This window comes from Theropithecus gelada, chromosome 1 (assembly GCF_003255815.1).
Source record: "Theropithecus gelada isolate Dixy chromosome 1, Tgel_1.0, whole genome shotgun sequence".
Classification (NCBI taxonomy): Eukaryota; Metazoa; Chordata; class Mammalia; order Primates; family Cercopithecidae; genus Theropithecus; species Theropithecus gelada.
In genome coordinates this window covers 28,395,952-28,412,714 of record NC_037668.1, presented here as the reverse complement: position 1 = coordinate 28,412,714, position 16,763 = coordinate 28,395,952, and the positions used below count along the sequence as shown (strand labels likewise).

The 16,763-nt window shown below is 39.0% G+C and overlaps 1 protein-coding gene across 1 annotated transcript in view; it reads right to left on the bottom strand.

Moving 5' to 3' along the window:
* The window catches only part of DDR2 (discoidin domain receptor tyrosine kinase 2), a 34,143-nt gene that overhangs the window by 12,210 nt on the left and 5,170 nt on the right, over positions 1 to 16,763 (bottom strand). Inside the window, exons 5-11 of the mRNA XM_025392337.1 lie at positions 15,057 to 15,240; positions 13,779 to 14,022; positions 8,593 to 8,655; positions 7,282 to 7,412; positions 4,161 to 4,371; positions 2,105 to 2,328; positions 757 to 884 (exon numbers count right to left, since the gene is read on the bottom strand). Coding sequence (XP_025248122.1) covers positions 757 to 884; positions 2,105 to 2,328; positions 4,161 to 4,371; positions 7,282 to 7,412; positions 8,593 to 8,655; positions 13,779 to 14,022; positions 15,057 to 15,240 — 1,185 coding nt within the window. The remainder of the gene's footprint in view (positions 1 to 756; positions 885 to 2,104; positions 2,329 to 4,160; positions 4,372 to 7,281; positions 7,413 to 8,592; positions 8,656 to 13,778; positions 14,023 to 15,056; positions 15,241 to 16,763) is intronic.

Sequence of the window (16,763 nt, the reverse complement as noted above, 5' to 3'; positions counted from 1 at the left end):
GACAACATGAATAGGAAAAATGTATAGGTTATCCAGGTATGGAGATTTCTCTGGGACACATACAACCAGCTTTCAACCAGCTTGTCTCTCTGGGTGAGGATAAACTCACCATTATTGTAATGGAAAGGCTGTCAGACAATGGAGTGTGGCTGGAAACTGCAATTTATGTAGAAAAAGATCCAAGAGATTATTAGCCAGTTTGGAAAACTGCTAGAGAACCGTGGATCCTTTTGCTTTGAGGTTCATAGATAATTTTCCAAATAGAGGTAGCTTCTCATTTTGAGGGTTGCTGGAGATAGAAGAAAAGGAGCATAAAAGAGAAAAAAGGGATGAGAAAATAAATAGAAATGTGAAAAAAGGAGACTGGAAGAGGCTTAGCAAGAAAGTCATGTGTGATTGTGAAGACTTTGTTAAGAGGAGGTAATGACATGCAGGAGTATGTCTGCATGTAAAGACCAAAGAAGTACACATCTAGACAGTTGTATATGTTGGGAAGTACAGTGCTTGTGCACAGGGAGTTAGGAAGTAAATATGTGGCAAGTACAATGGAAAATGTACCTTTGTGTTTGAAAGAGGTGGAGAAAGAGATGAGGACTGCTGACCCCATCAAAGTAAGAAAAAGGATAACAGTGGAAATGGGAGGCAGCTCACTGACCTCCCCATCTCAAAAGAAAAAATTGCTCAGAAGTATCCAGGAGTATTCCTGGTCCTAAAGATGAAATACATAAAGGAAAATTCAAAATGTAGACCACAGACCTGGCATTCTTGTTGGCATCTGCTCGGAGCATTTTCACAGCCACCAGGACAGGCTGGTTGGCACTGACATCTAGGGCAAAATCTTTGTCTTTGAATTTTTCCATTCCCTCCACTTCACAGAGATGAACCTAGACAAAAGTCATCTAGTCTCAGCATCATCATTTCTCCTGAAGATGTCTCAGTACTCTTGCTGGGCATTTCCTGGAGATAAACTAACTCTTACAACTCAGGCAAAATGATCAAAAGACCAATAAGAAGATATGTGTAACATATCTATGATTCAAATAACTGATAAGATTAAAAACAATGGTAAAGTACCCAGCTAATATGCTACTTTCCTGCCTTAGAAATACACATTGATTGGAACATTAAGTGAATGAATGAATCAGTAACAATATTATATTACAGCATAGCCCAATATAAAATGTCTTTTATTACAAATGCTTGAACTTTGATTCATGAGTCACTGGATCATGTAAAACATAAGGCAGTTTCCTTAGCATAGGGTTTAGCATTATAAGCAACTCCTGTGTGTTAGCAACAGTATAACAGATACGGGTTTTCAACCTAGGGGACATAATGAGTACATGTCACACCATGAACAGATAACATGGGCCCCTCCACCTCTTGCAACACCAGACCTATCCAAGGAGAGAACATGAGATCCACACTGAAAACCAATAACACATCTTAGGAAACCAAGTGTTTTATTTGGAGTTTAGATGGCAGTGGTGAACAGTTCCTATTACAATTCAAAACATTGCTTTGAGCTCCCAGAAGGTTCATGTGACTGATGCAAGAGTGAAAAGTTTAATAATGCATGCATCACTCTGAGGGCAAATGAAAAGAGTACTCCTCCTTATCTTGGTTGGTGATTCACTCCCTAGTGGCTGATTCTGGGACCAAAGGCAGGGGCGAGGTTGTTTTTGACCATTTTACATATAACTCTCATTAAAGGGGAAAAAAACAAAGTGGCTATTGAGAAGCAGAATGTTCCTGGACAGTTCATAAAAGATGATCACATCTTGTGGATCCCACCCTGCATAATCTATTGTAAACATTTTTGAAAATATTGAATGTGTTTCAAGATAGCTGAAGTCTAGTGACTTGCCTGCCTTAAAAACTCCTGTATAGAAATCAGAAGTCCCAGGAACTCCACAGCTATTTGACAAAGATGAGGTTGATCCAATACTAGAATCCAGAGGACAACGCAAGGAGAGACAAGTGGAAGAGACACTCTGTTGTGAATCCACCTCTGGAAGGGGCTGTTTGTTCTACTGACCATTTTTATCCAACCACCTCCTTCGAGCTCTAAGGGACTGGAGGCCCCCTCAAAGAATCAACTCACCTCTCCAAACTGTCCTTCTCCCAGCTTCTCTTTGAAAGTTAAGAGTTTCCTGGGGAACTCCTCCACAGCCACATCTTTTCCTGAGAGCAGGTCCATGGTGACGGCAGGCACTGAGTATGTGTTGCCTCCTGTCACTCCCTGGAGGTTCACTATGTCAGCCTCTGCATAGTGGGGCACCCCCTCAGGGCCACTGGGCTGGACTGGCTTCACAACACCGCTGCAGCCTGAGAAAACAAGGGCAACGAGCCTCATTCCATGGAGCGTCTTTGGAGATCTCTTCAGGAAGGAACTCTGAGAGGAGGGCTAAAACATGCCCCTGTGAAAGCCTAACCTGCTTCATGACATTCTTACTTGGAAAATGATTTTGCTTCCTCTAAAGATTTTCTTGTGGCCTTCAGAATGTAGAACACAATTTTATTTCTCATTCTTTTCCTCATAATACATGACCATTTACAAATTCTGTGGCTAAACTTGTGGAATTGTGTGGTGAAGCTATAGGAAGGCTCATGGTATATCAGGGTGGGAATATTAAAGGTTGAAGGTTTAATAATGTATTTCCTTAATTTTAAGACACTGTTATTGACTTAAAAACTGATTTTAGGTATAAAAAACTTTCAGATTAAAGACATATGATCTAGTTTAAGACATATTCTAACTTAAAAAAAAAAAAACATTAAAATACGAGGTGGGGAATGTTTTAAACTTAGGAAATAGGTAAATAGGCCGGGCGCGGTGGCTCAAGCCTGTAATCCCAGCACTTTGGGAGGCCGAGACGGGTGGATCACGAGGTCAGGAGATCAAGACCATCCTGGCGAACACGGTGAAACCCCGTCTCTACTAAAAAAATACAAAAAACTAGCCGGGCGAGATGGCGGGCGCCTGTAATCCCAGCTACTCGGGAGGCTGAGGCAGGAGAATGGCGTGGACCTGGGGGGCGGAGCTTGCAGTGAGCTGAGATCTGGCCACTGCACTCCAGCCTGGGCGGCAGAGCGAGACTCCGTCTCAAAAAAAAAAAAAAAAAAAAAAAAAAGGAAATAGGTAAATTACTTCCATTCACCCTAAGAAATAAATCAGTTTATATCCTTAGTTCTTGCTGCCTCTGTGAAATTACTTGAATTTAGCATGCTCTTTCATGTCTTCTGTCCATTGAACAATAAAATAGATGCAAGTTTCCTTTTATCCTTTGAAAAGACCCCTTCAGGCTCCTTCCTGTAAAATCTTATGCTCTTGAATTTAGTCCTGTCTGCTTCTACATTCAGCTCAGGCCTATCTCCTCTCTCCTCAACACTACAAGGTATTTTCTACTGGCTTGAGTCCCTCAGGTAGATGACCTTATAGAAAAGTTGCTCTGAGCTAAAGAGGTGACTCCAGCTTCCCTTCTGATATGACTCTGCATCATTTTTTAAAAGACATTGAAATTTGAATGAACTGACACTACTTACTATTTTACCTGTTTTATTTCAATGCTTTTATTGAGAAAAGGGGAGAAATATTTTACTCTCATAATAAAATCTCATATTACTCTAATAAATGTTTACCAAAGAGAAATTACCAAAAAATAGATAACTCAAGTAGTTATTTATTTTAGTTATTTAAATGGCTATACCACTGGGAATTTTGGAATGTCTTTAGCTTCATTTATTTATTTATTTCTCCAGGTGAAAATCTAGTCCTGCCTTTACCCACTCATGAAATTTGGTGTTGGATGAGTACTCTATCTGGGCTTTTTCACTTTCCCGACATGTGAAATGAGGTTAGACTGGTTGGACTGTTTAGGTTCTTGTGGTGTTAACACCTAATTCACATGTTTTATTTTTTTTTTCTTTATTTTCTGGTATGTGGGTCCCTCCACACATCTTATATTCAGTAGCAAGGGAGAGGTGCTCAAATTGGGCCAGGAGCAGTTGCAGACCAAATCTAGAAAGAGAATGTGGACTTCTCAGGAGGTTAGTAGAGACTAAAAATAGATACAGTTAACTGGGAGCAGGTGCGTCATTCCTACCTGAGGCTTGTCGAAGTTTCTCCCTCGATTCCCTGCCCACCACATCATCCTCACCTGACTCCTCCTCCCCTGGAGCAAATTCTGGGAGTTTTCGTATCAGCCTGGATGGCTCCTGGTAGTCAGGGCGAAGGGGAAAGATGCGATCGTAAGTCGAGTTGGACTCTTGTTCACTAGGTGATGAGGAGCGGTTATTGTTGAACATGCTAGAATCACTTGGCAGGGAAAGGCTGACTGTCATTTCATCATCCAGCATCCTCCGAGAAGCCTGGAAGAGAATAACAAGGAGAAAGACATGCTGGCACAAAAAAGATGGTCAATTCCTCCCCTTCTTAAACTCAACTCTTCCACGCAAATGAAATAACTCTTTACTACTGTTTAACCCCAGTGACACTGGACATGCTAGGGAGGCAGTCTGGGTCCACAAATGCCTGTGTTGTAGAAACTTAGAATAATCCTTCATTTGTTCAAGGTAGAATTTGATCTTCTAATTTCTATGATGTGCTTTCTGAAACACTTAAAAAAAAAAAAAGGATTATCTCCTTGATGCTATAAGAACCTATCGGTAGCCAAATATCTCAATCTTATAGAGTTTTCTATGTTTTATTAAATGATGGGTTTTGCTGGCTTACCCTTTAACTGCTTGGTTTTGGAATAGACATAAATTTTTTATTAACCTAATAAATGCGCTATAACATGATGAATCAATAGTTCTAATTGATCATTCTGACACCCTAAATTAGGATAATACCCACCACTGACCCATATTTTCACTAACCAAAAATAAAATGGCTACAATATGGGACAGGAAAGCTCTAGGTGTCCAGAGATAACAATGTGACTTACACCTAATGGAGGGAGAACAACAAAGCAACCACTTCTGTGGTATCTTATCTAATATAACCTGCCTGCTCCATCAAAAGGAAAATGCCAACATTTGCATGTATGTGACTATTTGAGTTTAAGCATGTAAAATGCTCCACTCCAACAAACACAGCTTGGGTGCTCAATGGCGAAACTTAGATGTGCACTTTTCCACTAGACTGAAAGGTCTTTTGTTGCAGTAATATCCCCAGTACAAGCATGAAGCTCAGAACGAAGTAGGTACTCAATATATGTGGGTTGAATCTCTCAAAGAGGGAATGTTGAGGACACCATCAAAAGTATCCTACAAACAATGCTACAGTCTACAGCTATGTTAAGTAATGTTCTTAGAATGTATGTGTGTACTCAATGATTTTCCACATAAAATTTTGTTCCCAGGAAGAAATCCTGGGTGTCATTCCAGAGCACCTTGAGTCATCTTACTCAGGGTGTACAGGGGTAGAATTTCTCAGAGGACCAAGTTAAATATTCAAGGGAAAAATGTTTGCTCTACCTTTTACCTGGAGATTCCAACATTTCTCTCTTAGCCCATGAAGATATTCCAACAGGCCTCAGAATAAAGACTCAGAGAAGTGTGGTAAATTGTGGCTCACATAAAGAGAAAAAGAGCTTATAGAGTAGAGTACACAGACCCTCCTCCCTTGGCTAAAATGTGGTCCTTACAGACTATTTAAGAAGGTTACATATCCTCTTCAAGCAGTTCAATGAATCTTCAGGTCACCACCACCCTCACTCTGGAATACCTCATTAAACACTAGTGTGTTCCAGCATTCTAAAGGAGGAAAAGTTTTGATATTTGCCTCATTCATGCCTTGAGACACCTCATGACAGTGAGTGAGTCTCTGTGGATTCTGTCTTTCAGTCTTCTGTGGCTATTTGTGAATTGAAAGCTTTAAGTGTTTTCAGACTGGTAGACATACTTGTGGGAAGCAAGGAGACCTCTTACATGAAATATTCCTGCCTAAAAACCTGAAAACAAACATCAACCATCTCAGGAACCTGAGGGTGGCACAGGTCAGAAGGAATTGCAGGCTACTCATCAGGATTGCTCCTCCTTACCCTTGATTTGAGCCATTTTTCTCCCATCCTACATCTAGAACGCTCTGGAGACTCAAGCCCATTCTCATGGTGCCCTTTCCTCTCGTCTAGAATAGAGATCCCACACAGGCATTGTTCTCCTCTGAGACCCCACTACCAAACACTGAAATCAATCAGGATTTCTCCTTCTTCCTGTTCCCTGCCCTCAGGAGGCAGTTGAAAGCCCCACAGCTCAGAGTTTCTGTGGCCTCTCCTAGTACATGTCTAATGAGAGGAACTCATTGACCAGGAGAGGTGACCATGGCCAAACATAGAAATACTTAATCATCAGCAGGCCCCAAAAGAATAGACACTAAGCAGCAGTGAGTTGCTATTTGGTCCAAGAAAGCAAGACAAGTCATAGATATTCCATCTTTGATGAAATGAATGTAGAAAGAAATAAATGCATTTCAATATTAACAATTGGAAAAAGCATGGAAGACTGGACATCAGTTGTATGACCTTAAGCACATCATATTTTCTCATCAGAAAAATAGTTAAATATAATAATACCTATGAGTTATTACTCAATGAGGTGTATATAAAATTATGCATGAGGAAAAAGTCTGCTTCTTGTAAAGTGTTAGACAATGTAAAAAGTTATTCAGATCAGTTGGCATAGACAGAGTCTGAAAAGGGACTCAGAGGGATACATAATCATAACCTTCAAGTGAACAAAAGTAGAAATAGAGTAGTGAGAAACTTGACTTGAACATTCATGAAGCTGGATGTTTTTCTACACACACACACACACACACACACACACCAAACAGACAAGCAAAGTGAAAAAGATGAGAAGGAACTTCAACAGCATTATCAGAAATTTCAGCTTGGCATTAGGAGAGAGTAATTCTTAAATTTGAATGTGCATCAGAAGCACTTGTTAATTTTTTTTTTAAGTATGGATGCCTGGCCTCCACCCAAAATCCAGTGAATCAGAATCTTCAAGGAAAATGCCTGAGTTGAGATTCAATGTATTAAGAAGAGTTTTCTGCATTTTCGAGGAAGGTTAGGGAGGTTCCAACATCTCCACTCTAAGAATGAGAAAATAGACTTAGCTAATTCTTTTCTGGCTTCATTCCTATGTTTCTTGGTAGCCTCAATTAACTCCAACCATTAATAAATGTTTGCAATGTGCCTTTTACTCCTGGGGCAACAGTGGCTTAAGAAAGAAAGGAGCAGTTTCTTGTATCATGGCCGTTCTGCACCTCCTCACCTTCTCCAGCATTTTCTGCCAGAACTGCCTCCAGAGGATGATGACAATGATGGCCAGGAGGATAAAGATGATGGCCACCAAGCAGCCAATCAGGATCCGAGTGTTGCTGTCATCGATTTTAAGCATTGGATCTGTGACCAGGGAGAGAAGGCAGAGAATACAATTATCTCACAGGTCAAGTAAAAGTATGAGGGACTGGACTGGAAACATGGAGGTAGACCCTGTTCCTTGAAGATAATTATGGAAGATGCCACCTTAATACTTCTGTTTATTCTTGTTCTTGCTACAGGTTTTGTTTTTTTTTTTTTTCTTGCTACTGTTTTATTACTTTTTTTTTTTTTTTCCTGAGACAGAGTCTTGTTCTGTCCCTCAGGATAGAGTGCAATGGCATGATGTCGGCTCACTGCAACCTCTCCCTCCCAGGTTCAAGCAATTCTCCTACCTCAGCCTCCTGAGTAGCTGGGATTACAGGCATGCGCCACCATGCCCGGCTAATTTTTGTATCTTTAGTAGAGATGGGGTTCTCCATGTTGGCCAGGCTAGTCTCGAACTCCTGACCTTGTGATCTGCCTACCTCTGCCTCCCAAAGTGCTGGGATTACAGGTGTGAGTCACCATGCCCATCCTGTTTTATTACTTTGTTCACAAATCCTACTTCCCTCTTCCATAAGACAGTAGTCTCCCTCTCCCCGTGTGTCAGACAGAATAATGAGTTTTTCTATTCTTCCCAAAATTTTGTCTCTGTATTATTATGGCCTGAGTCTATGGTCCCTTAATCACACTTCATGAAAAACAGTTAAAGAATCAGTTTTATTCTCTGCATTCTTTGAGACATGCCAAGGGAGCTGAAAGTCCTCTTTGGACACATGCAATCACACATGTTTCCCACATAGCTGGCTAGTGTCACCAATGACTGCCTAAAGCAAGGCATACATGGCATATTTATCTCCAATTAGAGAGATCAACATTTTGTTTCTTAGATTTTCACCCCTTCTTAGAAATACCCACTACGGGTCTGACCTAGGAATGTCCCTTTCCCTGTTTCTGACCCCAAATTTCCAAACTTTCATGGAGAAATTGGGACAACTCCAGACTCTGCCTCAGCTGAAGAAGCATATGAATCAGTAGTGAAGAGAGTATATTTGGATCCATAACTTGGAGGTAGACAGTCCTACCTTTCCAGGGCTACTCTTCATCCAAAGCCAACTGGTGTAAAGCCTCCCACACAGCCAGGGCTTTGCAACTCTCTACCCTTCTTCATCCTCCAGGAAGTCCCTTCAACTTAATTTGTATAATTAGGAATCACACATACCATAGGTTGTGGGTGTCATAGGAGAGGTGGGCAGGGCTCCAGAGTTGTTGTACATTGCAGCATCTGTTATAAAACAAGGGTGAGTCAGAGCCAGGGAGAAGACAGATAGCTGTGTTTTCTCTGAAGTCATATTGTGACCTAGCACATTATGAAATCAATTTAGTGAGTTGCCATCAGTCTTTTAAAAAGATAAAATCATAAATACATCAAATAAAAGTATCACCATTTATCTAAATAGTAAGAGCAAGTTTTCCTTTGTAAAATTTTTGTTTCACATATTACATACTAGATGCTATGGTACAAAAAAGTTTAAGAAACAGCGATTCAACAGGCTGTGACCATGCATTATTATAAAGCATAAGAAGCAGGACCCAAATTCAGTGAAAATATAGACTTAATATAGCAGGTAAATGGGCAAGGGATAGACATAGTGTTAAGATGCTTTTTCCTTCAAGGAAATTAGATTGTTTATAAAAGAGTCTCCACTATGCCTCATCGGTCTAGGCCTTCAATTTATGAATTAAGGCTTCTTCTTTATAGATATTTACTGACATTGGAGGGTCCTCTACTGTGATTTTGCAGCTTCTGAGACTAAACCACAAAAGTGTATTTGCCAGATTGATGTTGGCAGCTTTGCCTGAATTTTTCCCTCTGATTTGTCTAATCAAGGGGGTCAAGAATTAGAATACGTATTTCCTTTCTAAGAGATATTTCTTCCAACTATCCTAATTTTTCTTCTTCTTAACATTATTATATAAATAAGGAGGTATCTGGCCTCTGCATGTGCTTTATGAGTTCGGTTATCAGGCTCCAGTGAAAACTAATATTATTATGCATTGGCTTTAAAGCTCAAGAGACCCCAGGAGTCAAAAACCATGCTTCATAGCTATAATTAGCTGTAATAAGTGTACTGATTACTATGCCAGGAGAATCCCTGAGGATGGGTAGTAATCTATTTGTCCCCCAGTTAACACTTACAGTATAAGTGGCATTGACTTTGAGTGTCTTGATTTCTACTCTCAGTATTCAGATAAAACAATCAATCAACTTAAAACAGTCAATCAACTTACTGTTAGATTGAATCATTAGCACAGAAGGCATTTAAACATCAAACCTGTTTTCCTAAAAATATGCTCTATTTTCTTATCAGTACATCTTAATAAGCAAACCATCTTGAATTTTTTTCCCCCCTTAAAAATCAAATCTGAAAGGATGGGTTCTTCTGGTTTATCTTTATGTTTTTTGTTTTTTTGTTTTTGTTTTTGTTTTTGTTTTTGTTTTAACAGGGTCTCACTCTGTCACCCAGGCTGGAGTGCAGTGGTGCGATCTCGACCCACTGCAAGCTCTGCCTCTGGGACTCAGGTGATCCTCTCACCTCAGCCTCCCAAGTAGCTGGGACTACAGGCATGTGCCACCACACCCAGCTAATTTTTGTGTTTTTTAAAGAGATAGGGTTTCGCCATGTTACCCAGGCTAGTCTTAAACTCTTGATAACAAGCAATCCTCCTGCCTTGGCCTCCCAAAGTGTGGTTTATCTTTAAATTAGTCTCTTCCTCTCTCTTGTGTTATTTTACACCTGGACTTTTCTTCCAGGCCCAGTACAAATCTTATTTCTTTGATGCTGTCTATGACAAACACACTCTAGTGCCTCTCTCCTTCTGACTATTTATTGTTCATATTGCTTTGGACATTTCTTTCTTTTTTTTTCTTTTTTTTAGCATTGTGTGTCTTTTGTTTCCCCATCTAAAATTTAATAGTGTGAACAATATTCTAAACACCTTTTAACTTTTCAAGATTTGGCACAGTTTCTGGTACCAGTAAGTTAAATCACTATTTGCTGCTGTTACTGTCCAATCAAAAGTAGTGTTTACAGTTTAAAACGAATCCCTAAAAGTTGAAACAAATGGAATACAATGAACCTAACTGTATATCACATTGGTGACACAACTACATACAGAAAAAATTATCCCACTGTTACCCTAACTGTATACCACACTGGTGATATAACTATATACAGAAAAGAATTATACCACTGTTACCCAACTGACCTTAGAACACAGTGCTTTGACTGTACATTCTTAGTAGGATATATTCTCAGGACAAAGAAAAGAGAATTGCTACAAAATCTTAATGCTCAATAGTTATGTTGCTAGTAATAATATTGGTATTGCTTTTTGAATAACAGGATGAAGAAAATGCTGTTAACATTGTTAGGAAACATGATATTTAGCATAAATAATAGAGATGAAAGTATAAAATCAAGTTTAAATAAAAACCTTATCTTTAATTTCAATTGGAAATAACAATGTAAACTCATAATCTTTTTCTTTTTAAATATACATATTGAATTGCTTTCTTCCACCAAAAAATTCAAGAAACAATGACAACCTATTAGCAATGAACATCCCTACTGCCCAGTTTGTGTTCTCTAAATACCATTTTCTACTAAAAGGAATCAAGATTTCTTGAAGAAATGGTTGATTCCATGTTGGGCACAGTGCATGTTCAAAATGAGCTTGAAATACCTTGTTCTTTCAGAAAACAAGAAAGATATCAAAGGCTTCTAGGGTCAGATCCAAAGAGCAAAGAGCCCCCTTAAAAATGCAAACTCTAGGCTGGGTGCAGTGGCTCACACCTGTAATCCCAGCACTTTGGGAGGCTTAGGCGGGCAGATCGTCTGAGGTCAGGAGTTTGAGACCAGCCTGGACAGCATGGTGAAACCCTGTCTTTACTAAAAATACAAAAAAAAAAAAAGAAAAAAAGAAAGAAAGAAAGAAAAAAAAAAAAGCCAGGCATGGTGGCAGGTGCCTGTAAGCCCAGCTATTCGGGAAGCCGAGGCGGGAGAATCGCTTGAACCTGGGAGGCGGAGGTTGCAATGAGCCAAGATCGTGCCATTGTACTCCATCCTGGACAACAGAGCAAGATTTTGTCTCAGAAAAAAAAAAAAAAAAAGAGCAAACTCTAGTCAAAGACAGCACAACTTGAGTATTAAAAAGAATAATGGCTGGGCACAGTGGCTCACACCTGTAATCCCAGCACTTTGGGAGGCCAAGGCAGGCATATCACTTGAGTTCAGGAGTTCAAGGCCAGCCTGGCCAACATGACGAAACCCTATCTCTACTAAAAATAGAAAAACTAGCCAGGCACAGTGGCAGGCACCTATAAGCCCAGCTACTTGGGAGGTTGAGGCAGAAGAATCACTCAAACCCAGGAGGCAGGGGTTGCAGTGAGCCGAGATCACACCACCTGCATTCCAGCCTGGGTGACAGGGAGGGACACTGTCTAAAAACAAAAACAAAAACAAAAACAGAAAAACAAAAAAAAACCCTGCAATCAATTAAACATTAAATTGATAAAAAGCAATTAGTTTATAATTATACCAAAAAATAAGAGTAAAAAACAAACTTCATTAGACATTATTGAGGGTTGCTAGGGTATCAAGTCATTACTCTGAAAATTAATAATTAAAGGGGAAAATAAGTCACATATCCTGGTCTTTCAATGTGATTTCTGAGTAAACTGGTGCATGAAGAATAATTATTCTATTTGGAAGAAATTCAGCTAAGAAATGCAGAAAAAAAGTAAAGAATTCGAAAATCATCATTTAGCAACCCCTAGTGAAATAAGTAATTCAGACAGTGGTTATTAATGGAGGATAAAACTTAAGGAAAAAGTTCATGAGGAACCAGAAATCAATCTTAGTATCATAAAAAGTGAGAGGATCTAGCATTATATCCCCATGATGAAGTTCAGCATAAAATATACAACACTATCCATAAAGAATTCTTGACAACCATCAGTGGCAGACCGGATTAAGAAAATGTGGCACATATACACCATGAAATACTATGCAGCCATAAAAAAGGATGAGTTTGTGTCCTTTGTAGGGACATGGATGCAGCTGGAAACCATCATTCTTAGCAAACTATCACAAGAACAGAAAACCAAACACCGCATGTTCTCACTCATAGGTGGGAACTGAACACTGAGATCACTTGGACTTGGGAAGGGGAACATCACACACTGGGGCCTATCATGGGGAGGGGGGAGGGGGGAGGGATTGCATTGGGAGTTATACCTGATGTAAATGACGAGTTGATGGGTGCTGACGAGTTGATGGGTGCAGCACACCAACATGGCACAAGTATACATATGTAACAAACCTGCACGTTATGCACATGTACCCTAGAACTTAAAGTATAATAATAAAAAAAATTAAAAAAATTAAAAAAAACAACTTTCTGATAATAAAGAAATAGGATGGCAAAGTAAAAAAAAAAAAAGAATTCTTGAAAAAATAGATATTGAACTTGAATCAAATTGACCTGTAGATGTAAGCACCCAGTCATTAGGAATGACAGAGAACAGAAGCTCAAGTAAAATGACACCACAGAAAGCCATCAGCCAAGCCAGAATCCTTAAAAAAAAAAAAAAAGAAAAAAAGGAAGGAATTGTTTTAGATTAAAAGAGATACAGGGCAAATAGAATAAAGAAGCACACCAAGAGATCCTTATTTTGATCCTTATTTGGTAACGCCAACTGAATTAAGACATTGTTGGACAGTTACTCATACTTGAATATGGACAGGATATTGGGTTGTATTTAGAAATTATTTAATAATAAGGGTTGTTAGATGTTATCATGGCATTATAGCTACGAAAATGACACTATTTTCTTAGATGCAGTCAAATTATTTGCTAATGAAATCAAATAGTATCTCACATTTGCTTTAAAATGCTACAGCCAAAAGGAAGGAATAGGTGAAACAAATATGGCAAAATATCAATGATTAGTAAAGCTGAGTGACGGGTGGTTTATTGTTCTCTTTACTTTTGTGTATATTTAGAGATTTTCATTTAAATATCTCAGTAGTGCTTAGGTGTGCTTTTTCTTAACAGCACACTTATTAACTGCCTTAAATTATATAAAACTTTTAACACACTATACTCTCATTTAAAAAAATTCTTTCTAAGAAGAGTTACATGAATATTTTGTTCATTTCCATTCTCATCCTGTCCCCTCCACAATTAAAACTAGTCACACAAAGGATTCACTGCATCCAGCAATGAGAAGCTGCCTGTACCATCCCACTCCTCTCAGAGACCTGCTAATGAGAACTTCTGGCCATGTGCATTCCTCCTTCATCACCTTGCTCCCACTTCCCAAAGAGGACCTGAGCTCCCTACCTGATTGGAAGGTGATCTCACTGAACATCATCCAGGTATCAGCAAAATGGTATTGACACTTGATGGCACTGGCCATTCGGTGGTGAAGAGGCACTGTGACAAACCGAGCACTGGGGTTGACGTCATCCAGGACAAGGGGGAAGGAAATGGCATTAGGTTCCCACTCACTGGCTTCAGAGCGAAAGTAGCACTGTACCTCCTTAAAGATCTTCACACCTTTAGCAAACATGTTGTTGCAGTGGACCTGGTAGAGAAAGAGGCATGTGAGTGACAGGTTGGCCCTGCTAAGCTGCATGGAGACAGTGCCAGCCAACTCCATAAGTCAAGACCTGCTGTTTCTGCGAGCACCACCCTTGGTAAATAGTTGGTGTTCTGCAGTCTTCTGGATTTTTCCTTCTAGGAACCTCACAGCAGCAGTGATAGTTGGTCAGGCATTATAAAACCTGGGCTGCAACCGTGGTCACCTGTATGCACTGTCTGTCCTTGGCCACCTCACTTCATGCTGCTGGACTGCAGTTTTCTCATCTGTTAAATGATGACTGCACTGGCATCTTCTCAGGCCCTTCCTTGCCTTGAATTCTCTCGAGTCTATAATCCTCTCAACCACAGTTGCCATCTACCCTGATTCGAGCTATTCTGAACTGAGGTAAGAGGATGACTGCCATCCTACTTCCTCCTAGGTATGTTTCAGAGACAGTCTACTTTTCAACAGGGCTAGGTGAGAAACCTGAAATAATATACAATCCAAAACAATTTCATCTTTTTTTTTTTTTTTTAGAAATCTCATTTCTAAATGAGAATACACATATTCACACATATGTGTGTGTGTATATATAGATGTGTGTGTGTGTGTGTGTATACATATATATATATATATATAGCAACTGTGCTGGTAAAAAGATAATCTTTGACCCTAAAAATTTGGTTTTTTTTCATCTGATATTAAAATAAATTAAAACATTTTTTACGGGTCTTAAAAATCTGTGGGCCCTGGACACTGTGTTATTGTGTTTTATGGATGTGTCACCTTTAGTGTTAGAACAAAATAAAAAAGAGAGAGAGAGAGAGAGCTCACTGACCTATTCTAACTCCCTTACACACAAATGGAGAACCACACCCTTAGAGGTGAAGTGACTGGTGAAATGCATTTAGCTAGTTAGTAACAGAATATGTCATTGAACTGTCATCAGCCTAGACTTCTTTCTAGCATGCCTTTTCTCTACCACACTATGATTTGTGCCTCCTTAAAGAAATTCCACCACATCCAACTCCACTGACCTTCATGGTAGTGAAATTCCTGATGCGGTCAAATTCAAACATGATCTCAATGTAGCCATTGGTGGCACTCTCGTTCCGCCAGCCCACATAGTCATAGCCGGGCCACACGTGGTATTCATGGGTCTGGGTGAAATCGTCCAGGCCAGACACACCATCAGTCAATTGGCCTAGCCCTTCTGTCATGCTGCTCAGGCCAGGAGAAGAGGAGGAAAAGGAGAGAGAAATCTGAGTTAATCACATATTCATGGAAGAGCTTTTACCCAGCATCTTTACTCCAGATTCTGTATGAGCTTATTATCTTGAAATTGAAGGACTGTAAATAATCACATTTGTATTATAGTATTGACTCATTTGTCTTGCATCAATGGAGAATTAAGAATTTCATATTAGTAATTTTTATAAAATATTTGATGCTTACCCCTTTAGTAGTAAAACCTTTAAACAATATCTTATTTAATATGAAAAGCTTTCTATAATTTATTGTACCTTGCCTATTCTTATATAATGAATATGTCTTCACATAATGACTCAATATTATCAAATGCATTTGACGAATTAATTCACTAAGTAAATGATGAAATGCATAAATGCATAGAATAAATACTAGCATACATAGTAGCACTTGCCCCATTATCAAATAAACGTTTCCAGAGCTTGGTGCTGACTCTCCTTTAACTACATGCTGTCATTGTTCAGTGAATCAATTTCAGAGAATCCAGTCACACTCTCTTCTATTCCACATATCCAACAACCCAATTTGATATTAAATGAAAGGGAGAAAATATAAGCTCCAAATTTAAACAATAATTTCTATTTAATTTTAATTAAATTTATAGGATACTAGACCCAGGAAGTAAGATGCATGGATGTCATGAGAATCCCAGGTATTGGATTTAGTTTTGTGTTCTAGCTTAGCAGTCTTCTTTGACTTCTGAGTAAGAGGCTCTGTTTTAAAGGCTGAGTTTGCCAGAAGCCTGACTGCTGGATGGAATGTAACTGCATATATACTTATTTGACTACTTGGAGAACACAAAGAGGCTCCTTTCTTCTTTTTATGGAGGCATAGAGCAAGAACCCATCATGTGGAACTTGTCTTTCCTCAAGCTGTGCATCTCAAGCTCTGGCAGATATGACACAAATCTCCCAAATGATGAGATTGGGATACTCACCCTCAAGCAATAATGGGTGTGACCCTTGAGGTTTATAGCCAGACCAATAATTTGTAAAATTTGTGAATCGCAAAAAATAAAAAATACTAAGGGTGATTATGCCAGCCTTTTAAAATATATTTAATCATTGAAAATGTATGGTAAATTATAAAATTTGACTGGCCTTATCCACAGTGACCAGAGCCTGGATCTCCCTTCCAAGGTTTTGCCATCTTTTTCTTCTCTCTACAGATCAGAAAGCTAGGAGAACATAAGTTTACTTGCAATAAATATATTCCCCATTATCCCCAGAAAAATAAATCCCATGGAAGTCTTATGAAAAGCAACAGAAATTAAAAGGAATACCTGTTCAGTTCCCCTTTAGTCAAAATTAAATCAAGTGAAGAAGGGATAGGAAAATAAGTTTTCAATGTTTATATACTTTAGAGTTATTAAAATCACCAGTAAGCATATATTACTCTTGAAATTGTTTTAAATTTAAAAAGTGACTTTTGCTAATATGACTATTTCCTGAGACTCTGATGTCATCTCTCTTCAC